This window comes from Lolium perenne, chromosome 3 (assembly GCF_019359855.2).
Source record: "Lolium perenne isolate Kyuss_39 chromosome 3, Kyuss_2.0, whole genome shotgun sequence".
NCBI classification, from domain to species: Eukaryota; Viridiplantae; Streptophyta; class Magnoliopsida; order Poales; family Poaceae; genus Lolium; species Lolium perenne.
Window position 1 is genome coordinate 240,518,519 of NC_067246.2, and position 27,688 is coordinate 240,546,206.

Consider the following 27,688-nt stretch of genomic DNA (forward strand, 5'->3'; position numbering starts at 1 on the left):
CGTTTGAGCAGTCACGTTAACAGGAGGATCTTCTTCCTCGCCACTATTCATCAAGCAAAATAAAAAGAAACAAGGCGGGCAAAATGTCGAGAGAGAAAATAGAAAGGCGATAGAAACTTACGAGCTGACAAGGGCATCGTCGTAAGGGTTAAAAGTTATCCCTTCTTCGGGAACAGCTTCTTCGGCAGGAGGTTTGCCGGCTTTGGAGGTGCCAGAGTCGACAACTTCATCCCTTTTTCTTTTGTTCCTCGGAGAAACAGTAGACGGGAGGGAGTATGTTGACTCGGTGGCTTCAGAATCAACTTCTCTTTCAGAGGAAGCCGCAGATTTGTGAGAACCCGCGACTTCGCTCTCAGGGCGAGAAGTACCCTGGTTGTCGTCGGTGACAACAGCCCGTTCTTCGACTTCCCCACCTTCAGGAAGAGGAGGAAGAGAAGCTAGAACTGGATGATTCTACAAGGACAAAATATGTCGACAAGAAGTTACGCAAGGAATGTCAACAAAATAGTAGTCGACAAATATTAAAAAAGTCGAGAGGACAAAATAATAGTCGAAAAAATTACCTCGGGGAGGGCGTTGGTGCCACTATATGGCTCCACGCGGCAAGAGGATGGAATAGCATCTTTCTTGCTGAGCGACGAAATTCTTCGGATAAGCTTCTCCAAGTCCTTTACAGAAAGGTCTTTGGAGAGCCTGTCGGCATCTTCTTCGCCAGCATACATCCAAAGGGGATTTTGGCGAGCTTGTAAAGGCTGCACTCTAATCCTAAGGAAGTACGCCGTAATCTGGATACCCGACAATTCCTTGCCACGGGTGTTTTGAAGCTCGTGGATACGGGACATCAGTGCTTCTGTCGCCGTTTTTTCTTCTTCGGTGGCTTCAGCGTCCCAGGATCGGCGGCGAAGAATCTTGGCACCTCCATCGAAAGGAGCTATGTTGTACTCCACCGAGTTGGAGCTTTCTTCGTGCACATAAAGCCATCTTTTGCACCACCCTTGGACGGAGTCGGGGAATTTAACGTCAAAATACTCGACGTCAGGGCAAACGCAAATAACAACACCGCCTATGTTGTAGGCGATGTTGTGGGACCATTGCGGCGGAGGCCGAAGATGCGCTTCCACAGAGTCCAATTAGGATGGACTCCGAGGAAGCATTCGCAGAGGGTAATGAAAATGGAGACATGGAGGATGGAATTGGGAGTCAGCTGATGCAGCTGCAACCCGTAAACAAAGAGAAGACCGCGGAGGAAATCGTGAATGGGGTCAGAGAGGCCGCGAATAAGATGGTCAACAAAACTGACCCGATACTCGATAGGAGGCGATGGATAGCTTTCCTCGCTGGGGAAGCGCAGCGCGTCCTTCTTCTTCATTAACCCGAGCTTCTTCATCAGGTTGAGGTCTTGATTCGAAATCTTGGATCTCTCTCACTCCAGATCTTCCGCCGCCATCTTTGACTCAGGGGTGCTGTCCTGGTGATCCGTGCGCGTGGTGGCATCAACAATGGCGTAGGCGTGCGTGCGAGTATGGTTGAGCTCAGAGAGTATTGGGCGCAATGGGGGATTTTTTAAGAGGAGAGCAGAGTTGCGGCGCAAGCGAAAAGATGAACGGAGGAAGAAGAAGTCCTTATATAGGGATTTGGCGAATCGACGCACCGTTGGATGGAATAATTTTGAGATGGATGATGCACACGTGGCTAAGGGGTAAAAGTGTATTTTGAATGTGAAGGAACGGAACAGGCGCTACAGTGCGTGCGCCAGAAAAAGTGGAGGACGTGTGTCCCCCACTTGCACGACGTGTCAAATTGATGAGGGTTTTGGGCCCGCAAGACAGAGAAAGAGTAGTGCTCGCGTCTTCCCGATACAGTGATCGTGGCTATCGTCAGTAATGATGTCACCTTGCCAAGAGAAAATCTCGACTGAGAAGATTACTGAAATTGGCGGCAGTACAAGACTATTGATTATCTCGAGATCCTTTGATCAAATACAAGTTTTTGATCTAATGCTCGGGGGCTACTCTGGAAAAAAGAAAAAACTCGAGTATGACAAAATAGAAATGGCGAGAGCCTATGATCAAAAGCAAGCATTTGTTCATAGCCTCGGGGGCTACTCCCATCGGGAGCGCTGGTCGCGCACCCGATAGAAATAAAAAGCTCGAGAAAGAATGACAATATAACGACATAAGGCGAAAGTGTTGAGCCTACAACCAAGCACAAGTCCTTGGCTGTAGCCTCGGGGGCTACTCCCATCGGGAACGTTGTTCGCGTGCCCGATGAAATTATAAAAAGTATAGTGAGCATATTTCGAGTTATACAAATAACTCTACATATACTCCCATCGGGAAGACAAGATAAGTCATCCGTTGATTCAATAAAATGTGCTATTCCAACAGCCGAAAAAGCACTCGACAATATATTCTCAGAGCGCCAAAGCTGCGAATAATCTCTGAATGCCGCAAAATTATGCGAAGGTAAGACCCCAGATCCGTTCTGAGCGGCGTGGCACCGTCTCTGACGTCGGTTTGCTACTTTTTTCCGTATCAACAGATACGAAGAAAAAATCCTAACGGACGCGTTAGGTACCCGATAAAACATGACTGGGACTCGATAGATGGTAAGACCTTAAGCGGCACCTGTCGAGTTAACACCAGTATCCCGAGATCATGTCCAGGGACGTGATCTTGAAGTAGGTTTTTGCGGATTGCCACTAGAGCAGTTAACTAGTACCTGATCCGTCAGATGAACTAGCCCCAACTACCATTATCCCTGTACAATATATAATTGCGTATCCAAAGATATGTTATAAATTTGACAGAGTTTTAGGATGATTATAAAGTTGGAGATTTTCCCTGATTCTCCGATTCAAGCAAAATCTCGGGGGCTACTGACATAGGCATCCCCAATGGGCCTGCCAAAGATGGTACCTGGGGTTTACCGAAGGCCCACGAGTCGAAGAATATGAAGTTTGGAAGCCCAAGTTATATTAAGGAAACTTAGAGTTGTATTAGGAAATATAGACTTGTAATTTTACGGGACGGGTTAGAAACCCTCCCGGACTCTGTAACTTGTGTATTACGAATCCCTCGGCTCCGCCTCCTATATAAGGGGGAGTCGAGGAACAAAGAGAGGATCGATTCATTGTTTCACGCAACCCTAGTTTTCATAATCATCGAGTACTTTTCGGCTGAAACCATCGAGATCTACTTGCCCTCTACTAGTCTACAATACGTAGGCATTGATAAGTTAATCCCTTGTCAGCCAGCAGCGTGGAACTACGAGGACGTTTCGCAGCAGAGCTGGCTAGCTAGCAGGCATAGGTCGGGACGGGACTCGCATGTCCAAGATTCATGGCCGATCAAAATCGGCCAGTAATCCCCGCGGGCGTCTAGGTAGATGGTGAGACGGTGAAGACCATCACCGTCGTCTCAGCTACCATCAGGTCCGCGAGGTACCCGGAGATGCGGAGGCGGTACACGCACCTTGCTTGGACGGCGGAGGTAACAAGAGCAGGACAGGTCGAAGAAAAGAGAATTTGGAAATCTCTATAACTTGTCCGATTTTCTGTCAAACTTGGGGGCCTTTGTGCAAAGAAAGCCTGTCAAACTTGGGGGCCTTTGTGCAAAGAAAGCACTTCCACGTGTACGCGCTATGACGATTTGGACTAGTTAGGAGGCAGGCTCAGGTCTGAGGGTATGCTTGCGGGTCTCCCGAGAAACTTTACGGGATGGACTCAGCTTGGGTGGATTATGAAGCTCCATCCGAGCTTCACAACCGGGCCTGAGCTTCACAACCGGGCCCGGGCCTGGCTGAGGAGCATTTTTTTGTATGAGGTGGGCATAGCTGAGGAGCATTTTTTGTATAAGGTGGGCATAGCTGAGATGAGTTGACACAGGCTAACAAACGCTAACAAACACATGTTTGGCTGAGAATCTTCTTCGAACTAGGCTTTCGCCCCGCTTTATAAATAAAGCCACAACGGCCGAACCGATACAAGGTGGAGAGGAGAACCTCATACAAAGCAGATCAAAGAAAGAAAGAAAAACACAGAAAACCCCACACTTGCCACCGAAGACATTAAGGTGAGACCAAGTTGACTCGGGGCTCCACAACGACGCCCCCAAGAGGGTAACGACGCATTCCGCCGCCGTCGTCGAGACCGTGAGGTCTAGGGTTTTCACCCGGAACCGTAGCGCGGGACGGATACCCACAACGACGCCCCCAAGAGGGTTACGACACCCGCAGGCATCGCCGTCATTGGCGCCGAGGCGCTGAACTTTCGCTCGAAAGCAGCCGCACACCGCGCCCGAGAACTTAGTCACCCGCTGTCTCCAAGATGGGATCTCCAAACACGATCTGGGGGTTGCCAAAGCCGAAGCGCCGCCAACACCAGGAACTCCCACCGTCCGCTCCACGCCATCCTCATGACCGAAGAGAGAGACCACCACCGCTGCCACGTAGCCCGCCGTAGAGCCATCCGCGCAGTCCGCCTTCCAGGGCCGCCGCCCCGGCATCCCCACGAACTCGAGCCCGTGACTCGGCCATCACATCGCAACGCGAATTGGACAAAGTAGGAGGCACCGTTGCCAGCAGCCATCAGAGCACACGACAACCTAGGGGAGGGGATCCGCCCTCCGCCACCAGGAGGTGCCCGCCGACCGGACACAGTACCATAGCCGATTCAGCCAAGATCAGGCCCGGCCGCCTGCCAGGCCTCGATCAAGCCTCCTTAGCCATGCCACTGTGCAGCTGCGCCCAGGCCGCCGTCGCCATCCACCTGCAACACCGTGCCAATCCTAACCGTGCCACCACCGAATCGCCATGCGCTAGCCAGAGACCATGGGCGGCGTCGCCGCGACCTCACTTCTTGCAAGACGGCCTCGGCCGAAACCGCATACCGCCGCAGAGAAGCACCCCCACCGCGACGCCCAGGGACAAAGCCGCACCGTTCCCGACGCCGCCATGTCGCTGGTCAAGCCCGACACTTTGTCGGCAACCTCGCGCTCGCCATTGCACTCCCGCAAGAACACCGCTTTGACCCCCCAAACGGAGGAGGATCGGCTCGGACCGTGCCGCCGAGGACCGCCGGAGCCAAGCCCACCTGGCTCAGCCCTGGCACCAACAGTGGAGAGAGCAGGGCGGACGTCCGCCGGAGCTGGCCCCGACCGAGGACCGCCTGTCCCAGACCGAGGCCCTTCTGGCCCAGATCGGGGCCCGCCCGGCCCCCAACCGGGCCCCAGCGCCGGCAGCCGCCCCGCCACCCCCTCCGCCGCCGCCCAAGGCCACGAGCCGCACCAGCCCGTCCTCCGCCGGGACCGTCGCCGCCATGCCCTGCCATCGTCGCCGGACCGAGCACGCAGGCGCCCCGAGCCGCACCGCCGCCGACCGCTCCTGCCTCGCGCAGGACCACAGCGCGCGGGTAAGGGAGAATCTCTGGTTGAGACGACCTACCAAACACACCCTTAGTGTACCAGGTGACCACAATTTTCAAGTTTATGTACTACTTTGCACCTGCCGCACAAGTTGTTGTATGTGTGGTGCTATTGCCTCTATTTTAAAATAGATTTTTTTGGTAGAGGAAGCTTATGCACCCGAGAGTCGAGATAGCTACGAGTATTTCTGCAAGCTAGTATTCCATTTTACAAACTCTAGGGAGGTTTTATTGGCTATACCATCTTGGCATCTTGCAACAGTTCCACAGCAGAAGTGACCGGACTACCGGAGCTACGAAACAAGATGCACCCTAGCTAAAGAACACGAAAGCACCGAACCCAGCTCTGGAGGACCCCGGACGAAGGTCGCTCACGGCTCACGGGAACGGCGCGTGGCGCTTCATCTCGTGCGGCACGACGTCCAGGGCGAACCCCTTGTGGTGGCGGACCCAGTAGTCTGCCTGGCCCGGGCGCGGATCCGCCGGCGCCTCCACGTCGGCCCTCGCCGCCTTCAGCTCCTCCGTGGAGAAGCCGTACTTCTGGTCGCGCTTCCTCACGAGGTCAGGGAGCACGGTGGCGATGCGCTCAGCCTGGGGCGACACCATGAGCGCGGGCGCGCCGAGCGGGAGGCGGTCGCCGCGGTCGACCTGCCAGGTGCACCAGAACTTGCCGAAGGTGCCGGCCATGTGGTCCAGCTCCGTCTTCTCCAGTAGGTCCGGCACCCGCGGGCTCGCCCACAGCCCCGCCTTGATCTCGTGCGCGTGCGAGTGCCACAGCCTCTGCTCCTCCTTCGGCAGCGCCTCGAAGATCTTCCTCGACACGATGTACTCCACGCCTACGTACATACGGTGCAGATACGCACACAGCGGAGGGCGGCAAGGCAACAGACAACTGAGCACGTACCGATGAGGCGAGCGTTCTTGTCGTCGGAGTCGTAGACGGGGCACTGGAGGACGTCCTGGGTGAGGCGGGAGACGTAGTGGTGGGTCTCCACCTGCCGGTGCGGGTCGTGCGCGTACAGCGCGAACGTGCACACGTGCTGATTGATCTGCTTCACCGGGCGTAGCGACTGCAGCGCCGCCGCGCCCTTGTCGAGCATCATCGTCGACATGGTCGTTGGCTTCCCCGGCGGGCCGCCGTCGCCTCCTGTTGAGGCCGGCGTCGGCAGAGGCTTCTTGTCGCTAGACGCCATCGATCTATCGGGGAGTTTCTTGGCTGGCTGCAATGGTCTAGGAGTACTCTCTTCGGGTGGGCTTTAAGGCGTGGCACCGTAGGGACTTGGAAGGGCTGTTGAGTGACACGTACGAAGTGACGAGGCTGGACGTGGCACACGGCATGCAGGGTAGTCCGGAGTAGGTGGCAGGTGTTCGATGACAAGTGTTGGAGCGCACCGCGCATGGCGTTCGAGCCTTCGAGACTCTGAAGGCAAGCAATGGTGCTGATGTAAAAATTCAGCAAAACTGCTAACCTGAAGGAGACAGCAAACAAGGAGTATCGTAACCTTGCACACAAAATTCAAGTCTGTGCTGAAGGAGTACATGACAACATGATAATTAACCTTCATGAACCTGAAGGGCACAAAACATCACAAAAACCTTTGCATCGTTCTTATTAGAACTCTGATAAGGTACTAGCAAGCAAGACAGACAGGAAGCTTGGTCGTCAATCGTCACACTTGCTCCGGCTGCTCCGACACATCCTTGGGCTGGTCTTGTTGCTTAACGTACTTGTACCAGCTGGACCAGTAGAGGTAGTTGAGGAAGTTGAGGAAGCTGAGCACGGCGAGCAGCCAGAAGAAGAGGTCGAGGTGGTTCCGGTTGATGTTGTTGCCCTGCAGCCAGCCTCTGCTGGTGGTGTAGTTCTTGGTGGCCGCGTTGACTGCTTTGACGATGATGGTGCTGAAGTAGTAGCCGAGCGATAGGGCGCCCCATAAGAACGCGGACGACATGGACTTGAGCGGGGGCGGCGCCTGCGAGTAGAAGAACTCGAGCAGGCCGATGAAGGTGAACATGTCGGCGACGCCGAACACGGCGTACTGCGGGGCCAGCCAGAAACAGGACATGGGCAGCATCTGAATCGTCGGGATCGCGTCCAGCATGTCGTGCTCTCTGGCCACCCTCTTGCGGTACATCTCCACCACGGCGGCGAGGCACATGGAGATGATGCAGAGCACGAGGCCGACGCCGACGCGCTGCAGGTAGGGGATGCCGTTCGGGTGGCCCGTGATGCGCCGCGCGAAGGGCACGAAGACGCGCTCGTAGATGGGCACGATGAAGATGAGCATGCCCAGCGGTATGATGGGCAGCGACGCCGGCGGCATCGTCAGGTACGGGCCGAGCCTCGTGTCCATGGTGGAGCCCTGCTGGATGGAGAAGGTCTGGAACTGGGCGAGGCAGGTGCCCATTATGATGGCGCTGCAGAAGATGGGCACCATGGCCAGCACTGTCTTGGCGTACTCAACCTGCGTCACCCGGCACTGACGCCACGGGTTTGGCGCCTCGCCTGCCGGTGTCTGAACTATAGCTGCCCTGTCCAAGAACCTGCATGCGCATGCAGTATCGCAATTTAGTAAGAAAATGTCAATGCATGCATCACCATGACCAATTCACCATTGTAAATGATTGAATCACCTGAATGGCTTGTTTCTATGGGGCACGAACTCCGTCTCAGGGGAAGCTTTGCTTCTGCTGATCTCGTATAGCTCCTCAGGATTCTCAGGGAGCTCCAGGTTCCAGTTCCTGATTGCAGCAACGTACACCTGAAAACGGCACATATTCAGCAATCGGCACTGCACATATTGCCTGTTGGATTCTCTTCTAAAAAATAAGCTATAGCTGGAGGAGACCGGAAGCTCCCGACGTACCCGGAAGATTTCAAGCAGCGCGCTGCTGCCCTGTGCGGTGTAAATCCGGTACCGCGGCAGGCCTATGAGGAAGGCGATGAGAGCGAGTCCCATGACGCCTGTCGCGCCCCCGAACCCCTTGTCCCAGCCCTTTTTGTTCTGGATCCAGACGAAGAAGGTGACGCTGAAGGCCCCGCCGATGCACAAGGCGAGCAGCAGCCAGTTGAAGAAGCTGGACATCTGGCGCTTCTCCTTGGGGTGCTTCTCCTCGAACTGGTCGGCGCAGTGCGCCGGCAGCGCCGCCTTGATACCCGCCGAGCCGATCGCGATCAGGTACAGCGCCGCGTAGAGGAGGATCTCGTTGTTGCCGCTCACCTTCTCACACGGCGGCAACGGCCAGTTGCACTTCGGCGGCATCAGCTTCTCGTAGTGAGCTTGCAGCGTCAGCAGCAGGAGTCCCTGGGCGTATCAAACGTGTGAAGCAAAGCACGCGGTCGGAGAGAAGTAACAGCCAAAAATCAAATGAAGGGTCCTTACGATGATCTCAACCATCGACGATATGATCACAGTCTGGTACCGTCCGACGAAGGTGTCCGCGAAGGCGGTGATGAGCACTGCGATCATGTAGCTCGTGCCCATGTAGTTGGTCAGCAGGTTGGAGGCATCGGCCAGGTTGATGTGCATAATCAACATGAAGTACATGATAAGGTTCACCGCCAGAGACAAAGACGCAAGGTTCTCAAGTCCAAAGTTCGCTGCAACAACAAACAACCCAAGATAGTTCAGATTAGCAGGCCTCACTTCTTCAGATTGTTCATGAAAATATTAGCTGATATTGTTTTTATTTTATTTTATTTTAGTTTTTAAACTGCTCATTTAGTGCCCTGAATTTCTGCGTGGTCATTTAGCTGATATTGTTCATTAAAATATTACAGCTCCCATTATAGATATTTAAAATAGTAAATATTTTAGATGCTAATTGCATGTTTATTGCCAATAAAATGGTTCTCCAATTGGTTAAGCCAACTCTATACATATCTATTTACCTTTCATGTCGCATGTTATCAATTACTAACGGACGAAAAACTATCTTGGCTAAAAACAACTCAGTGCGGTAATGAGCATATGGACAAATAAATATTTACCAACATTATACCAATTTAGTACAATCCCGAGCGCCAATCCAGCTTGTGCACTATGAAGACTGATAATGAGATTCTACTTATTTAAGAGAGTATGATTAATATGTATGACCAAGAATAGGAATTACACAGAATGAAGAACGAATTGCCAACACCGCCATGGCGCCCTCGCACGGCAGGTCTTCCCCTCCAATCAACCTTTCCTTCGATAACTTCGTACGTTTTCCCTTCAACGGCCTCAAGTGTACCCACCTAAGGACCACATATGACTTTATGTGAATAACAAAGTCGATTTCATGACTATGGACATGGAGTACTAGGGTTTAGATGAACCATGTAATTACCTTGTTGTTCGCTTCAATTGTTTGGCCATCTCCCTTGAATTCCTGTTGAATTTAAAAAATTAATTGCACAAATAGTGAGAGATGCTGGTATGGGAAATGGACATGTAAAATTTCTGAAAGAAGGGGGAGATTCTCTATAAACGAGTATGCGCTACTCTTATGTGCAACAAACACGGTTAGCTAGCTTCTATCCTTTGTTCTTGTTAATGTCCATGAGTGTAAAGATATCAGTTTGGATGTATTTCCCTTTCACAGTTGTATAAGGATCCTATTAGAATCTACATATTTCAGTCCATGATAGAAGCAATAATCCATCAACGCCTTTCATGTATAAACAATTATGCCTAGTAATTTATACCTTATTCCTATCTTATTACCAAACATATTCGACAGTCGAAGAAAATTCATCCTGCAGTTTAGATAGAACGGTACTTTTTACGTTTTTATGATATGTTATGGTAATCCTTAGCTATTCAAAAGTCAAAACGAGGAAGGAGAGCATAACATGAACAAAGAAAGATACCATGGAGTCTACTTTGCCGGTGGCTTCAGTGACTTTGCTCATCTCCTCGTGCTCCTATCATGATTTCAAGAAAATCGCACGGCAGTGAGAACGTTTGCACATAGAGAAGGATAGAAGTTGGACATGTCAGCAACCAAGAAAGTGAGCTAACCATTTTGGCCAAGAGCTATACGAGATCAGCAGAAGCAAATCTTTGGTGGTCAGACAGAAGGTGCAGGTGCTAAGCAATATAAGGCACCTGCTTTCACGAATGAGTCTTGTTCCTATGATTGTTTTATGGCCTCTCCATTTAGTCTGTTCTTGTTGCAAGTATTATTAGCCGCGACGTCCACTAGATGTGGACATCGTAAACCTCATTAATACAGTACAACCTGGCCGTTATGTACAACCTACAGTTGTCATGTAACGGATCGGAGCGTAGCCAGCTCAGATTTTTTACATAACAGGATCAGCCAGATTGATTTGTCCACCCTTGCGCCGTTTGTAACTCTCCAGTCGTTTTGTAATTCACACACTAGGCTCTCCAAGGAAGCATCCATGGCTGTGCCTTTCATGGCATATGATGTTTTGTCACTGTCTTCTTGTGTGTAACAAAAAATACATACTGCTAGTTGCTCTCTATGTGACCACATCAGAGATCATCTTCAGTATGAACGCTGCTTTCACAAACTCGAAATGACGCCATGCGATCCATGCATTGGTGAGGCTGATGAAACCGAAGCACAGCTTGTTCACAGTTCACATGCAGCACCCGACATGTTGCTGGAGCATTTGCCACCAAGTTGCCAGTAAGTGCCGGCATCGGCACTTAATTATTCCACGCTCCATAGAGACGTTAACAATGTCCCTGCGGAAACAACAACTTAGAACTCGGAAGGAATCTGGGAAGCAGATTCACCTAATAATTCCCCCAGCTAGAACGCTGCAAATTCTTAATTCTTAGATTGTTCATAAGCTAATATGTCAGCAGTTGACATTGTCAGTGTGCAAATAGTAGACAGGAAAAGAGGAAATACTCCCAACGTTAACAATTTCCCTGCGGAAACAACAAGTCAGAACTTGGAAGGAATCAGGAATCAGGAATCATATTCACCTAATAAATCCCCCGGCTTGAACACTGCAGATTCGTAATTCATACATTTTTTATAAGCTAATATGTCAGCAGTTGACATTGTCAATTTGCAAATGGAAGGGAAAAGAGGAAAGGTTAGCCAACATTCATGGGCTTCCTTTTGTTCCATTTGGAAACATGTCCTCCTGGTCAGTACTGCTCCTAGTGTCCACAATACAAGGTGCCAAAAGATCAGTGCAGCCAAGCAGCAGCAGTGCGCATACCTATGCTCATTTCACATTTTCAGTAACTCATGTGTCGGGGAAGACTTAGGTAGGATCACCCTTTAGATAGGATCTATGAGAACAATTTTTTTGAAGCACAAAACATGTTCAAAATATTATGAAAAAAAATGACAATGCACATATATGTTACATATGCAAGACCAAAAATATGCAGCTTCAAATTCGACATATACTTAGAGAACCAAAAAAGACAAATTTAGGTGTGAATAGTGTGAACTAGAATTCAATCAGATATGACACTATTCATAGTCAGATTTGTCTTTTTTGTTTCTTCAAGTGTAGATCAAATTTTGAGCTGAATTTTTTTTGGAGTTGTAGATACAATCCATAGGTATGTTGTATATTATTTTCAGATTTTTCCGCATGATAAAAATATGTTTTATGTGAGTTGATCTTATGATCTTACTTAATAGATAGATCCTATACAAGTCTCCCCCCTCATATGTCCCATGATCTGTTTCAGTTTTGCAAACGCAGAGAAATTTGCTTTAACTTTCCACCCAAAGTGCACAAGTCATCGGTTTTAGTGAACACTGTTTGACTGTTTGACAGCTGACACCAGAGTGTGCATAGCTCAGTTACATTCTGCTGGACTAAACTTCAAAGGGAGAATCACAAAACACTAACGCAAAATCCATAATATACATGAAATTTCACTGCCAGAAAGAGAAATCTGGGGCCAGATGAAATATTTTTGAACTAGACAAAAACATCTGGATGCTACTTTGCTCAGAGCACCAGCACAAGAACCCTGAATCCACAACATGTTACAAACAGTACCTTTTACATGAACAAAAGAACAAATGCTATCTTTAAACACGGTGCTTCATAGCAGAGTGAATGAATGAATGCTCAACATTTTGGTCAATAATTTAACAAGGAGTACTTCGCACGCACAATAATCCTTCCCTTCTCCACACCTAATTTTGCTCCTGTGACCAGCCAGTGGCCAGGAGCATCCTGTGGGCCCTTCAGCGTCTCTGTCATGTCAACAATCTTCAGAAGTTTAGAATTATCACTTGAGGATGATGAAGATTCATCTGTTCTTTGCATCGAAGAAATTGGACTGTGATCCCACACTGATCTCCTAATTGTGCACCCAGGAACTCTGGAGAACAACAGTTTAAGGTGTAGCACACTCTTTGCACCAAAATCCCACACTCCCAACTGTGCACCCGTGACAATATAAACGCCAGACAGGTCTGTGATATTTGTTTCGGTGTACTCTATGGGCGCAGTGCTGACATGAGCAAAATTCTTCCACTTGATTGGTTCAAACCATCGGCTATCCTGCTCTTCCGGCCCTTGCCATTTCGGTGGCCCAATCGTGATATGCGCATCCCAATGAGGTACAAATATTTTTGGCAAGGAACCAAGGTGCTGCAAATGAATAGTCAAACGGTTTTGTTTTGTTCCTTCCAAGCACAGCCTGAGGCCAGTGACTGGTCTACGCCCAACAGATATCTGCATGTACACCATTGCAAAAAAAAATCATCTTAAAAAAATATAATTCAGGCTTTCACTGAATGGAACCCCCAACTTAAGTTGTTGACCCCTAGTTTCTCTGTGCCATCTTGTGGCCACAAGACATGATGAATTGAACTTAAATTCATTGTATTCTCTATTGAAATCTTTGTATTCTCTACGCAGCCAACATAAAATTCACATCTCAAGCAAATTATTACTGAAGGTATCAGAAAAATATTATTTTGTTTCTATTTTAACGAACACACTTGGTGAATCACAAGATAGGATCCAGGCCTTAAGTTAATCTACCAGTGGTAATTAGCAGTATTTAAATCTAAGGGCACCCTTTACCTGTTCTGTGCTAACAAAGAGCTTTGGACCCATCAAGCTGAACTGAAGTGATGGGCACACAGGTTCCTTTCTGTTTTGACCAGCAATACCCGGTGGTACTGGAGCCCAAACTAGTTGAACTTGGAAATCTAAGAAGTATTGTAACTCTTCAACCGGAGGTTTGTCTGGAGAACAAAAAATACTAACAATCATTAACAAGATACATATAATATTATAATTTTAAAATTCCATCAGGAACCACATTGGACTACTGATTTAATCATGGCAGACATGATGACTTTATGGCAGATATGCTGGTCCTGAACATACAAACATTACCCATGCTACAACATTTCAGTCCGAACAGAAGAACTGTACAGAGACCCTACTACTCAGTAGTTCAGGACAATGGCTCAGGTATTAAAATTTTGGAAGTCACGCTGATATGGCTAATGCACGTTAAAGCAGTCCTGAAAAGGAACCAGATGCATGTCTTACATGTCAAGTATAGATCAATTGCACGAGCAATGTGCTTCTTCCCAGGTACATCATCAACAAGGGAAACAATAGGGAGAAATGTCATGCCTATGACATCTGGTGCTGAGGGAACAGTTTTTATCCATTCAATAGAACTTTGAACAAGATCGCAACCTCCCCTCCTTCTGAAGATTACTGTCATATCCTGTATAAGTAACTGGAGTTAGGAACTTTCGCAGCTAAAGAGGTGTAGCAGACACAACACATATGTATAATGTATCCTACAGTATCTTTTCTTCTTCCATTGAACATGTGTGAAGTTCAAAAGTAGCCGGAAATTCGTCTTGGCTCCCGGGAGCATTTGCTCCCGGATTTTTGGGGAGCAAATTTTGTTTTTCAAAACTTCTCAAAAAAATCCGAAAAAAATCATGCACGTACCTGACCATGGCACGCACCACCTTGTGAAATGTCGCTGCGAAATGTCATCGTATGCGCCCTGGGAAAAAATGACAAATTCTGACATGAAATGAGATCCAAAAATTTGAATCTCAGATCTGGAAATTTGTTATTTTTGCCCAGGGCGCATACGATGACATTTCGCAGCGACATTTTACGCGGTGGTGCGTGCCATGGTCAGGTACGTGCATGATTTTTTCCGGAATATTTTGATAAGTTTTCGATTTGTTCTAATTTTTCGAAAAATCCAGGAGCAAATGCTCCCGGGAGCCAAATCGCCGCTCCCAAAAGTAGCTATGTTCCTACTTGTGATACTTAAGGTGGTTTTAAAAACGCATCAAATAGATATCCCCAGTACAGATGTCATCCTTTCAAGCTCACACAGCCCTCAAGGCGCCCCAACAAAGGACATCTCGGGAAGTTCCTATTCTTATCAACAATTCTTTACTCCTCTTAAAGACCCAGTTGTTTTCAATGGTGTGTCTATCTCTTATCTTCCCCTGCTTCTATATCAAAATAAAAATTTCTGCAACTGGGGCTCTGTACAAAATGCTGCCGCCATGGGCTCTGTACTGGAATAAGAAAAGCTGCAGCAGGGGATCTAACACACAATTCACTGTTGAAGTCGCACCTACGTACAAATTGGGCAGGGACCTGGACGTGGTTAAGTTGGAAACCTACTGGTCAAAGACTGTTTCTGTAGATGCTTTTACAGCCGTTGAAGACCCAACAGCTGACAAAGCATTGACACATTGAGAGCTCCAACCTGGGGGGTGGGGGGGGGGAGTTTTGTTAATCTCGTAACATTGTGATCAGAGCAATGGTATCGTATTAATTTGTATTTTCCAGTTAATTCTTATCAAACCTTTGCAGCCTTGTAAGTAACTAACAAAAAACATAAAACCTAAAAATGAAGTAACAACTTATCATGTCTTTGAAGCGCAAAATGCATATAGCATCACCAAAATCGCATTTTCTACAAATATGTGTTGCGTGAGGATTGGTAGAATCGTTACATTTATAAATTCTGTAGCAACGCATGGTCACTTAGCAAGTGCAATAGAAAAGGTTACACCTACTCCCTCCATTCCTGATAAGAAGGCATATAAATTCTTTTCAAAGTCAAACAATGTGAAGTTGACCAAGTTTATAGAAAGTTATCAACATCTACAATACCAACATGTAAGTGTTGATGGTTTTTTCTATGAATTTGTTCAAACTTTACACTGTTTGACTTTAGAAAAAAATTATACGCCTTCTATACAGGAGAAGAGGGAGTAATATTGAACTATTAATACCAAATGGAAGACAAGGAATTGGCTAACCTTCTCACTATAATTGATGGGGGGTTCATTTGACTTGCTTTCCGCACCCGAGAATCTTTCATTCCCAATTTCCCTCACATAATTTCTGAACTCCAATTCAGACAGTTGGGACGAGGAGTGCTGCTTTATGTATACCTCATCCTTACCACCAACCATCACAGAAGTAATAATATGCGTGCCGTAGTTCTCAACAAAGCTGGAGAGAAGTGAGACAAGAACAACTCGTTATATGATATAAGGGCAAAATTATAAAGGGGTGGCCATAATTAGAACTGACCCTGATAGCAAGGTCAATGGAGAAGATTACCTACTGACCTAGCCAATGCTGATGGATCCCAAGTATACGGAATCGCGAGCTTTACACTCTCTTGCAGAGTCAGTTCATCGTTAGCTATCTTAACTCTATACAGCGGCACGGAGTAGCCGTCGATGGCGAGGGACTTTGTCGCGGCCGCGTCGTTCTTCCAAGAACCGGTGAAGCTGAAGAGCGAGTTGAAGGAGCCCAGCGGTACTGTTTCCAGCAGGCCCGCCTTCCGGTTGAAATGTTCGGCCATCTAAGCAAGAAATGGCGATGAATTAAGATTTGCATCGCAGCACATGGAACATGCACGATCCGATCAGAAGCAGCGATTTATTTGGGGCTTGGAAGAATTTTCGCTCACCTTGTGGAAGCTGCATACGAAGGGCTCGTCGAGGGGGCCGCCAGGGGAGACCGGGCGGCTGCGCTCGGGGCTGCCGCGGTAGGCCTCGACCTCGACGTCCGGGGGCACGCCGCAGAGCAGGCCGCCGGCGAGGGGCAGGTCCCGCGCGCGGGCCTCGTCGAGCGCCACGAGCCTGCCGGCGCCCTTGCAGTAGAGCAGGCGGTGGTCGCCGGCGGCGTCGAGGCCGCGCCCCACCGCCTGCAGGGCCGCCTCCAGGGCGGACCCGGCGAGGCTCATGGGCCCCTCCACTTCTCCGCCGCCGTCTCGAGATCCGTGGCGATTCAGCTTGGCGACGACAAGAAACGGAGGCTGCTCCGCCGCTCCTTCTCGGAGATTACGGGAGGGGAGGGAAGAAGACACGGACGGAGGGTTGGAGGGGTCGTCGGTGGAGAAGCTTTTGACCGCCGCGATTGCTGTCGATCGGAGAAGGGAGAGGGGAGGGGGACACGGTTTCTACGGAGGAGGGGAACTCAAGGAGAAGAAGGCGACACTGTCTGCCTGCCTGCCTGGAGTAGTTTGGTTTGACTGGTTTCCTTTTTTCTTTTCATTTGCTCTGGTTCGATCTTGTCAAATCACCACAGATATTAGTATTTCGATGCACGTCTTCAATGTTGTCATGCCGGTTTTCTGCTTGTAGTGGTTGAAAACTGGAATGCATGGCCATTGAAAAGTTTGTTTGACTTTCTTCTGAGTTGCAATTATTTGGGAATCTACACACAAACAACATGTCAAATTTGGGGGCATCTACTTTTCCTTACTGACAAATTTCAAAACTAATCTCCTAGTATTAAGAAATAGTCAAACTTCTATAATTTATTTTAGTTATCTACAAAGATACTCCCTCCCTCCCCAAATACATGCGTATAGTTAGTTAAAAAGTCAACTTTCTAAGTTTGATCAATAATATAGAAGGGAACATGAAGGGATATTCACTTTGGCTCATAGGAGCATTTGCTCCCACTATGTGAATCTACATTTCGAAGTGTCAAAAAATTCTAAAGTAATTTTTTTCATGTACATCTATACATTTTATGTTCGTGCACAAGTTTTTAAAAGAAACTAAAAAAATTTGTGGCTCCTGTAAAAAAGACAAATTTTGATGCTATAACACGACTACGTACAGGACATTTTTTTGTCTTTTTTGTGCACGCCACATAAAATATTATTTCTCCATGAAAACTTGTGAACTAACAAAGAATGTCACGATGTACACCAAAAAATTGATGTCATAATTTTTTGACATTTTTAGAATTGTTTTTTAATTATTTTGTATAATGGGAGCATTTGCTCCTATGAGCCAAAACGCCACCTCCGGAACATGAACAATTACAATATTATGGCGGATATATTGATATTGATTTGATATTATAAACCTTCCTAGTTTTTTTTATATATGTTTGGTCAATTCTTTTTAGATAACGGTTGAACTAAATTTATACGCCATGTATTTGGGACGGATGGTGTATATTACTTGTTCTTTTGATGGTCCACCAAAATGATGAGATTGGAATGTATCCTCTAATTTATAAAAATAATTACAAAACATAGTCCACTCTCATCCTTTGTAACCTATGCTGCAATAGTTGACAGAGTGCCGTGTGATCCACTAGAGCCCACCAACTACACTTCAATAGTAAGGAAAGTTGAACATGGTGTTTTAGCTCATATATCTAGATGCATTTATGAAAAATGCATCATAAATATATTTAAAATGACAAAATACTAGGTCCTTTCGAGAAATCCACTTTGACTCATATGCGTCGATGCATCTATTACCGAATTTTTCGTGTGTGTAAACATAGAATGTCTGGCGAGACACCTACATATATTTCTTCGGATATTTTTAGATATTACTACCTCCATCCCAAAGCTTAAGGCTTATATTAGTGTTAGAAAGTCAAACTATATCAAGTTTGACTAAGTTTTACCAAAATCATTAACATGCAAAATACAAAATTAATATCATTAAATAGATAATGAAATATATTTTCGTATGATATCTACAAATATTATATTTGTTGATAGATTATTCTAAAAGTTTGGTGAAACTTTACTTGGTTTGACTTTTCAAAAAAAAAAAGTCTTAAGCTATGGGATGGAGGTAGTATGAATTATGTTTTTTAGGCAATGGGTATATCTACACATATGAGTCAAAGTGGATTTTCGGAAGATATATCTTACATTCCACTAATCAAAACGAGAATTGAAGGGTATTGGCAAACATATACACGCATAACAACACTACCCTAATTGTAATCGCGCATTTGTTGCCCTTATAGTGAATTATAGCATCATGTAGGATCTTGCAGCCGTTGCGAGATCTGAAGCTAGCTAACTCGTGTCTCATCGTCCTGGTAGCTACCCGCCTTTCACCGACCTCTCTCTCTCTCCATGTTGTGAGGTATCCTCTACAGCGTCACAACGATAGTTGGTGCTCATCATGGGGCAAAAGGCGCCTAGAGCACAGATCCAGGCGGGAACCTCCTTCGTAGGCATTGGCGACACCATCGCCATTGGACGCGTTCTCTACGCTAGCAACCTTCCCATTGTCCCTGACGATGAGCTTTCGATTCCGTCTAGGAGCAACATCGTCCATTGCACCATCATTTCGATTGGTGATATTCACATCTTCATCGGCGAAACTGACGAACATGACACTGACACAACACCAAAATCCGCATGGGCCGCCGTTGAGCTAGACACATTCCCGGAAGATGGATCCGGATAGGAATCCTCCCAAGAGTTTCCCTCCTTGGATCTACCAAAATACCCACGGACCACCATTGAGCTGGACATGTTCGCGGAAGATGGATCAGGATAGGAATCCTCCAGGAGTTTTCCTCATTGGATCTACCAAAATCCGCACGAACCTCCGTTGAGATGGATAAGTTCGCGGAAGACCAATTTGGGAAGGAATCCTCTCAAGAGTTTCCTGCCTTAGGTTTGAAAAAATCAAAGGCCCGCACGGACCGCCTTTGAACTAGATACGTCTGCGAAATATCAATCTGAGCAGGAACTCCCATATAATTTTTCCAGCTTAGATTCAACAAAATCAAATCCCATCCAAACTGCCCTAGGGCAGGAGATAAGGATGAAAGTATGTTCTGGACTACACAAGGAGGGATCCTTATGCCTTAGGCAAGGTGAAATCCTTACCACCTTATGCAAGGCGGAAAATGGAGTGCAAGACAACGAGCGTGACCATGGGTCACAAACTGCCACATCTGAGTATCTGAGTGACGAAGGTGGGAAGTACGGAACTAGGCCAACACCATTACAATATCCTCTCGCTCCGCCAAGGATAACGGAAAGCGGGTCATTTTCCTACTCCGTCCCCAGTCCCCACCTCGTAACAACCGTTGCGGCAACTGCCGGCAAGAAAAATAGCCGCCTCATCCCCGCAACACGATGCCACCACCAAAATATAAAAGACCTTCAAGAGACAGTTGTCCTCAAGGCGGAATCATGATCCGTGACCAAGGTAAGCCGAGCCGAAGCTGAGACGATGGCCGCCATCACCTAAGGAAAAAAAAAGGAGCCGCAATGAAGACCACCACAACTACACCTGGACAAAGTTCAGGCCGGGTCAGGCTTCGGGGCAGGCCTAATAAAGCCCAGTGGTAAAAAGTGAAGGATCGTATGCCACACCTAGAGGGGGGTGAATAGGTGCTAACCAATTTTTAGTTCTTTTTCAATTTAGGCTTGACACAACGGTAAATTCTCTAGATATGCAACTAAGTGAATTTACCTATATGACAAGGTAATCAACTAAGCAAGATATAGCTACGCAATATAAGAGATAGAATATGATAGAGGTAACCGAGAGTGGAGCACGCGGAGACACGGAGATGATTCCCGTAGTTCCCTTCCTTTGCAAGAAGGTACGTCTACGTTTGGAGGAGTGTGCTTGCTACGAAAGCCAAACCAACAGCCACGAAGGCTTCACTCAGATCTCCTATGGGCAACGCCACGAAGGCCTAGCCCACTTCCACTAAGGGATTTCCTCGAGGCGGAAACCGGGCCTTTACAAGGTTCTTGGGGCACACATCCACAACCGAATTGGAGGCTCCCAAATCTGTAACAATAAAACAATCAACAACAACATATCAACAACAATCAACTAGGGAACCAAAGAGGAACACTAGCAAGAGGGCCCTCAAACAAATGAGGGGGAAATGTAAATTGCTTCGGTGAGAATGTAGATCGGTGTCTTCTCCTTCGAATCTCCAAAGATCAAGAGCTTTGGTTGGGGGAGGAAGGAGATCTTGCAAATCTTGTGTTCTTGAGGTGGCTCTAATGGTGGTGAAGCTTGGAAGATTTTTGTGCAATGATTGAGCAAGGAGCAAGGTAGAAGAAAGGGGGTATAAATACCCCCCTCCAAAATCCAGCCGTTGGAGCTTCCGGGGGGGCGGATAATCCGGCCTAAGTTAGGGCCGGATAATCTGGCACCCCCGGAAAATCCGGCCACAGGGAAAAACCGGCCAAATATCCGGCCAAATATCCGGCCCATGTCCAGAGCTGCTTTGCCTCAGGTCCTTAGCCGATTTTGGGGGCCGGATATTTTGGAAATATCCGGCCCGGATTATCCGGCCCCGGGGAAAATCCGGGCAAATGTCCGGGCAATTATCCGGCCCATGTCCAGGGAGTACTGAGCCACAAATCCTCTAGTCCTTAGCCGAAAAATGGGGGCCGGATATTTTGGAAATATCCGGCCCGGATTATCCGGCCTGGTGATCCTGTTACAGCTTCTTTTTGACACGACTTATCACATCCATCACACATATACATGTATCTATATAATCCATGTACCACTTAACCAAACATTAGTGTATCACATACATTGACATCAAACACACAAAATATATTATGAGAGATGTTCTTTCAATCTCCCCCTTTTTGGTGTTTGATGACAATATACGGATTTGCAAGAGAATCACTATAGAGATCAAGCATGTTGGCAAAACATAGAGGCACTCCCCCTACATGTGTGCATATAAGTAATTTGCATTTGAATACAAATACACAACACATAGGTGCGAGGTGCCTCAACACAAGAGGTAGAGCTCTAACAAGAGAGACATAGACATATATGAAGTTGAGATAAGGTGATAGAAATCATACCCATATGGAGATATATAATACAGAGATATAGCATCACACACAATATAATAACCTTGATCTCAACATATAGAAATCCGAATACCTTAACAATGTCTCACACCACATATAGCACATAGTTTTAAATGGAACACAACCAAACCAAATAGTTCAAATAAGAGGGAACACAAGCAATAAAGGAATGATAAACGCATATGCTTGTTCCCAAACCATGCAAATCCCCGAGAGAAGTCCTAATAGAACACTTCTCCCCCTTTGGCATCGAGACGCCAAAAAGGGGAAAAGCGCGATGCTACTCGCCCCATGGAGATCACTCGGAGCCCTCTTCGTCCTCGGACTGGTACACCTCTTCCTCTTCTTCTTCTTCAGTGGCAGGGGCATCCGGAGAGCGGCGAGTGTAGTTGGCCCTTTGAATGCAGTCATCAAGATCATTCCACGGAACCTGTGAAGAATGCCACCCACTGTAACCTGGGTGAACTGGAGGCTGAGGCGGAGGTCCTTGCTCACCACTGAGCTTATGAAGAATGACCGCCTGAGTATGCTGAATCTCAGAACGCTCTCGGCAGGCCGCATAGTTCTCCTTATGAATCTTAATATTCATGCATAGAATGTGACCCTGAAACCAACTAAGCTTCCTCACTTGCTTCTTCATGGCAGGAAGATCAGCATGGCGAGCAGAAGCAAAACCACTAGTGCGAGCATCTCCCATAAAGGAGTCAGGAGCAGGTGCAGCATGGGGAACCGGCTTAAGCTTGTAAGCCTTCTTGACAGTGTGCTTCACCAATGGGAACCGGCTCAAGTCTTCATCCATGGCCACAAAGTTGTTGATGAGGAGCTGGATATATGGTGCATATGGCATGGTGGTCCGGGAGACCATGGCATCATGAATCTCATTAAAGATGAAGTCCATGACATCAAGAGAGAAGTCATGTTCCTCATTAGCATCACGAGCACACCTAAGACTGAGGTGCATAAGATCCACAAGAGCTCCCCGGAGTGCATCATTGTTTCCACCACTTGGAGCAATGGTGGCTCGAAAGAAACGGAGCAACTGACCGTAGATGGGAAGCAGCCCCTTGGTAGTACCAACCGCTCCAGAAGAGTTATAGAGATCAAAAAGCACATTCTTATCTATCTTCTGAGGACCATGGAGGCGATGGCCTCCTTCTGCAGAGAGTCCAAGAATAGAGGCAAACCGGCGCAAGGTTGCCTCACAGTGAGTGGAGCCAAACATCCATTCCATAGTGCGCTCAGCATCTTTCTTGATGGCCAGAGTAGCAAAGAATTGCTTAATCAACTCTGGACTGTAGTCACACTGAATCTTCATCAGATGCTGCAAGCCCATCCTACCAGTCACCCAGATGGCATCCTCAAAATGATTATTGATTGCCAGAAGATCCACATTAATTGCTTGCATGGGTCGCACTTTCCTCATGGGCTCATAAATATCCTTGTAGATGAACTCCTGCTCCAAGCACCAGAAGCGCCTGGCCTCTATCTCATCATCCCTTGGAAGGTCTTCATACCAGTTCTTCATACGGATTGCTGCATAAGAGACAATGTCCATTGTCTTGTAGTTATCCCTAGGAGCCTTGCTCTTCTGCCTAGAAGCTGTGGACTTGCGAGGAGCATTCGGTGCGAATTCATCACTTGACCGATCATGCCTTGGGCGTCTCCGAGAACCCCGAGAAACACTACCTGTGAACAGCAAAGGCGGATAGCAAAGAGAAGATACTGCTCATAAGTCATGTATGATACAGTAATGTACTCTAGAAACATACTATAAGCCGGTAGAAGTCTAGACAAGATAGATTGAATCAACACTGCAGCGGCGATGAAGCTCCAGGCTGGATAATCCGGTGTCCCCGGGGGGCAGATAATCCGGCCTGACCGGATAATCCGGTCTGCGCGGGGGCCGGATAATCCGGCCCTGCGAATTTTGCAGAAATTGCAATCAAAAACTTGTCTACGACCAGATTGGCCTTTTAGCATGCAAGAGGAGTATACTACCCACAATTTGGAACAACTAGACACCATCTGTTGGAGATATGCCCAAGAGGCAATAATAAATGGTTATTATATATATATATCTTTGTGTTTATGATAATGTTTACATATCATGCTATAATTATATTAACCGAAACGTTGATACATGTGTGTTATGTAAACAACAAGGAGTCCCTAGTAAGCCTCTTGAATAACTAGCTTGTTGATTAATAGATGATCATGGTTTCGTGATCATGGACATTGGATGTTATTAATAACAAGGTTATGTCATTGTGTGAATGATGTAATGGACACACCCAATTAAGCATAGCATTAGATCACGTTATTAAGTTCATTTGTTATAAGCTTTCGATACATAGTTACCTAGTCCTTTCGACCATGAGATCATGTAAATCACTTATGCCGGAAGGGTACTTTGATTACATCAAACGCCACTGCGTAAATGGGTTGTTATAAAGGTGGTATTAGGTATCCGGAAAGTATGAGTTGAGGCATATGGATCAACAGTGGGATTTGTCCATCCCGATGACGGATAGATATACTCTGGGCCCTCTCGGTGGAATGTCGTCTAATTAGCTTGCAAGCATATGAATGGTTCATAAGAGACCACATACCACAGTACGAGTAAAGAGTACTTGTCAGGAGACGAGGTTGAACGAGGTATAGAGATACCAATGATCAAACCTCGGACAAGTAAAATATCGCGTGACAAAGAGAATCGGTATCGTATGTAAATGGTTCAGTCGATCACTAAGTCATCGTTTAATATGTGGGAGCCATTATGGATCTCCAGATCCCGCTATTGGTTATTGGTCGGAGAGAAGTCTCAACCATGTCTGCATAGTTCGCGAACCGTAGGGTGACACACTTAAGGTTTGATGTCGTTTAAGTAGATATGGAATATGGAATGGAGTTCGAAGTTTTGTTTGGAGTCTCGGATAGGATCCAGGACATCACGAGGAGGTCCGGAATGGTCCGGAGAATAAGATTCATGTATAGGAAGTCATTTTATAAATTTGAAAATGATCCGGTGCATTTATGGAAGGTTCTAGAAGGTTCTAGAAAAGTCCGGAAGAAATCACTATGGAAGGCGGAGTCCCGGAGGGAATCCACTAGCTAGGCCGGCCAACCCTAAGGGGAGGAGTCCCAGGTGGGCTCCACCTAAGGTGGCCGGCCACCCCACCTCAAGGAAAGGTGGGAGTCCCACCTTGAGTAGGACTCCCCCCTTGAGTAGGTTTCCCACCTATGGGAGGTTTTGTTGTTGGGGTCTTATTCGAAGACTTGGACTACAACTCTTGGGGATTTCCACCTATATAATGAGGAGGAGAGGGAGGGGGCAGCCTACTCTTGGCCGCACCACCAAAGGGTGCCCATGGCCGGCGCCCTATCCACTCCCTCTCTCCCAAACCCTAGCGCCCCTCCTCCACATAATACTCCCGCAGCGCATAGGCAAAGCCCTACCGGAGTTCTCCACCACCACCGTCACCACGCCATCGTGTTGCCGGGATTCCGAGGAGGATTTACTACTTCCGCTGCCCGCTGGAACGGGGAGAAGGACGTCCTCTTCATCAACACCGTACGTGTGACCGAGTACGGAGGTGCTGCCCGTTTGTGGCACCGTCAAGATCTTCTACGCGCTTTTGAAAGCGGCAAGTGATCATCTTCTGCAACAACGAGATCTAATCTCGTAGGCTTTGGAAATCTTCAAGGGTTAGTCTCGTGATCCCCTCGTTGCTGCCGTCTTCTAGATTAGATCTTGGCTTGTGTTTCGTTCTTGCGGTAGGAAATTTTTTGTTTTCTATGCTACGAATCCCTTCAGTGGTATCAGAGCCGTGTCTATGCATAGATTGGTTGCACGAGTAGAACACAATTGTTTTGTGGGCGTTGATGCTTTGTTGTCTTTACTTCGTGTACTTTGCATCTTGCGGCATGGTGGGATGAAGCGGCTCGGGCTAACTTTACATGATCGCGTTCATGAGACTTGCTCCACGTTCGACATGCAACTTGTATTGCATAAGTGGCTTTGCGGGTGTCTGTCTCTCCCACCATAGTGAAGATTCAATTTACTCTTTCTATTGACAACACTAGTATCACCGTTGTGGTTCATGTTCGTAGGTAGATTGGATTTTACTCGAAAACCCTAAACCACGTAAAATATGCAAACCAAATTAGAGACGTCTAACCTTTTTTTGCAGGGTTTGGTGATGTGATATGGCCATGATGTGATGATGAATATGTATGAGATGATCATTATTGTATTGTGGCAACCGGCAGGAGCCTTATGGTTGTCTTTAAATTTCATGTTGAGTAGTATTTCAAAGTAGTTGTAATAGTTGCTACATGAGGTGAACAACCATGAAGACGGCGCCATGGACCTTAACGCTACACCGATGATGATGGAGATCATGCCCGTTGATGATGGAGATCATGTTTGTGCTTTGGAGATGAAGATCGAAGGCGCAAAGACTAAAGGGCCATATCATATCACATATGAATTGCATGTGATGTTAATACTTTATGCATCTTATTTTGTTTAGAACGCGGCGGTAGCATTATAAGATGATCCCTCACATTAATATCAGGATAATAAAGTGTTCTCCCCTCGTATGCACCGTTGCTATAGTTCGTTGTTTCGAAGCATCTCGTGATGATCGGATGTGATAGACTCAACGTTCACATACAACGGGGGTAAGCCATGTTGCACACGCGGAATACTTGGGTTTGCTTGACGAGCCTAGCATGTACAGACATGGCCTCGGGACAACAGAAAACCGAAAGGTTGAACACGAGTCATATGGATGATATGATCAACATGTTGATGTTCACCATTGAAGCTACATCATCTCACGTGATGATCGGTTTTGGTGTAGTGGATGTGGATCGTGTACCACTTAACAACTATGATGGATGTTGTATTAAGTGGGAGTTCATTAGTAATTAGATTAAAACATGAACTAATTATCATAAACATAGTCTGAGTAGTATTTTGAATTAATTTTGTACTATTGGCATCCGTATTCTACTATGCGCTAGTCTTGTAATTGAGATAGAAATACTGTTAAAATCTGACAAGAAACTTTACGGACTGGTACCGTATTGTTAAAGAATCAAGAAATGATTAAGTCCTATTGCAAACTTTTAGTAAACCTCACATTGTTGATTCAAAGAACTATGGTTTCAATTAGTACCTAAAGTTATCTTGTCTCCGTGAAACTTGAAGTTCAAATCTGTTTGAAAAGTAAGGAGCTAAAAATTTAGTTTTCAGAAATAATCAAGGTATGAGATATATGTGATATCTAAGACCTTATTGCAAGATGATAGAATATAATTTGGTGAGACTACATAAACTCATAAGTTTTATGGGAATGTACGAAGGTTGAAGACGCAAGGCGTCCCAATCCTCCAACTATTGGGGCACTAACGATAATCGCATATCCATGAAGTGATCATCCTTAGTATGCACCGCTGCTAAGACTCGTCGTTTCGAAGCACCACGTGATGATCGGGTGTTATAGATTCTACGTGTGCATACAACGGGTGCAAGCCAGATTTGCACATGCGAATACTGAGGTTAAACTTTACGAGCCTAGCATGGACAGACATGATCTCAGAAAGTCGTCATGATATGGTGGATAAAATTATGTGTGAAATTGTTCATCATATTAAAAAAGTTACTAATAGTGAAATCTGAAACACTTGTCACATGATGATCAACTTCAAAGTAAGAACCTCAAGGTTATTGGTATTTGACCAACAAACCTAGAAGTTATTGAAGGTGAAGTGTTTTCTGAGAATGAGGAAAGCTAAAAGAGAAACTACAAAAGATATTTTGGCAGAAAGAAAGAAAAGACTAGAAAGTCTAACTCAGGTATATATAGAAGATATACATGATATGGATGTATTCCTTGTTTTGTCACATAATGAAATTCTTGGGTATTTGTACCATATTGGTTGGTATGAAGTGTCATACAAAACAACGCAATACAAGAATACAATGGCCTAAGTGACTGACAAGGAATATGATAGAAATGCACGTTTGGAACAAAAATAAAGTGTTATCATGTTCGTCGTTGGCATTCTATCTAGCCCTTAGAATTTATAATAAAGAACTTAATAATTGTTATTTTGCTCTGGTCAAATCAAAACAAAGAGTTTTTCAAATTATTACCTTACTCCA

General features: G+C 46.6%; 3 protein-coding genes across 3 annotated transcripts; all 3 read right to left on the bottom strand.

The window, feature by feature from the left end:
- Nucleotides 1-5,608: 5,608 nt before the first annotated feature.
- On the bottom strand, nucleotides 5,609-6,695 carry LOC127343853 (oil body-associated protein 2A-like). Its single transcript, XM_051370048.2, has 2 exons — nucleotides 6,327-6,695; nucleotides 5,609-6,258 (listed from the first exon to the last, which is right to left on the bottom strand). Exons 1-2 carry the CDS (start codon nucleotides 6,613-6,615, stop codon nucleotides 5,801-5,803), a joined length of 747 nt encoding a protein of 248 aa, XP_051226008.1. The 5' UTR covers nucleotides 6,616-6,695; the 3' UTR covers nucleotides 5,609-5,800.
- A 253-nt stretch (nucleotides 6,696-6,948) lies between these two features.
- Nucleotides 6,949-11,193, bottom strand: LOC127343852 (protein NRT1/ PTR FAMILY 4.5). Its single transcript, XM_051370047.2, has 8 exons — nucleotides 10,426-11,193; nucleotides 10,275-10,328; nucleotides 9,752-9,793; nucleotides 9,536-9,659; nucleotides 8,803-9,020; nucleotides 8,287-8,724; nucleotides 8,054-8,181; nucleotides 6,949-7,963 (listed from the first exon to the last, which is right to left on the bottom strand). Exons 1-8 carry the CDS (start codon nucleotides 10,426-10,428, stop codon nucleotides 7,093-7,095), a joined length of 1,878 nt encoding a protein of 625 aa, XP_051226007.1. The 5' UTR covers nucleotides 10,429-11,193; the 3' UTR covers nucleotides 6,949-7,092.
- Nucleotides 11,194-12,247: 1,054 nt separating this feature from the next.
- On the bottom strand, nucleotides 12,248-16,912 carry LOC127343851 (MACPF domain-containing protein CAD1). Its single transcript, XM_051370045.2, has 6 exons — nucleotides 16,348-16,912; nucleotides 16,001-16,239; nucleotides 15,686-15,881; nucleotides 13,926-14,109; nucleotides 13,449-13,612; nucleotides 12,248-13,094 (listed from the first exon to the last, which is right to left on the bottom strand). The coding sequence occupies exons 1-6, from the start codon at nucleotides 16,621-16,623 to the stop codon at nucleotides 12,495-12,497; spliced, it is 1,659 nt and encodes a 552-aa protein (XP_051226005.1). The 5' UTR covers nucleotides 16,624-16,912; the 3' UTR covers nucleotides 12,248-12,494.
- Between the last annotated feature and the right edge of the window lie 10,776 nt (nucleotides 16,913-27,688).

What these genes read in the sequence shown, in the direction of transcription:
- LOC127343853 (XM_051370048.2), bottom strand. Translation starts at nt 6,615, where the DNA reads ATGGCGTCTAGCGACAAGAAGCCTCTGCCGACGCCGGCCTCAACAGGA. An exon ending in CAAGAACGCTCGCCTCATCG is followed by an intron (nt 6,259 to 6,326) that starts GTACGTGCTCAG and finishes GTATGTACGTAG; the next exon opens with GCGTGGAGTACATCGTGTCG.
- LOC127343852 (XM_051370047.2), bottom strand. An exon ending in CAATTGAAGCGAACAACAAG is followed by an intron (nt 9,660 to 9,751) that starts GTAATTACATGG and finishes TGTGGTCCTTAG; the next exon opens with GTGGGTACACTTGAGGCCGT. An exon ending in CGTCGATGGTTGAGATCATC is followed by an intron (nt 8,725 to 8,802) that starts GTAAGGACCCTT and finishes TGATACGCCCAG; the next exon opens with GGACTCCTGCTGCTGACGCT.
- LOC127343851 (XM_051370045.2), bottom strand. Translation starts at nt 16,623, where the DNA reads ATGAGCCTCGCCGGGTCCGCCCTGGAGGCGGCCCTGCAGGCGGTGGGG. An exon ending in AATTGATCTATACTTGACAT is followed by an intron (nt 13,613 to 13,925) that starts GTAAGACATGCA and finishes TTTGTTCTCCAG; the next exon opens with ACAAACCTCCGGTTGAAGAG. An exon ending in TCTTTGTTAGCACAGAACAG is followed by an intron (nt 13,095 to 13,448) that starts GTAAAGGGTGCC and finishes GTGTACATGCAG; the next exon opens with ATATCTGTTGGGCGTAGACC.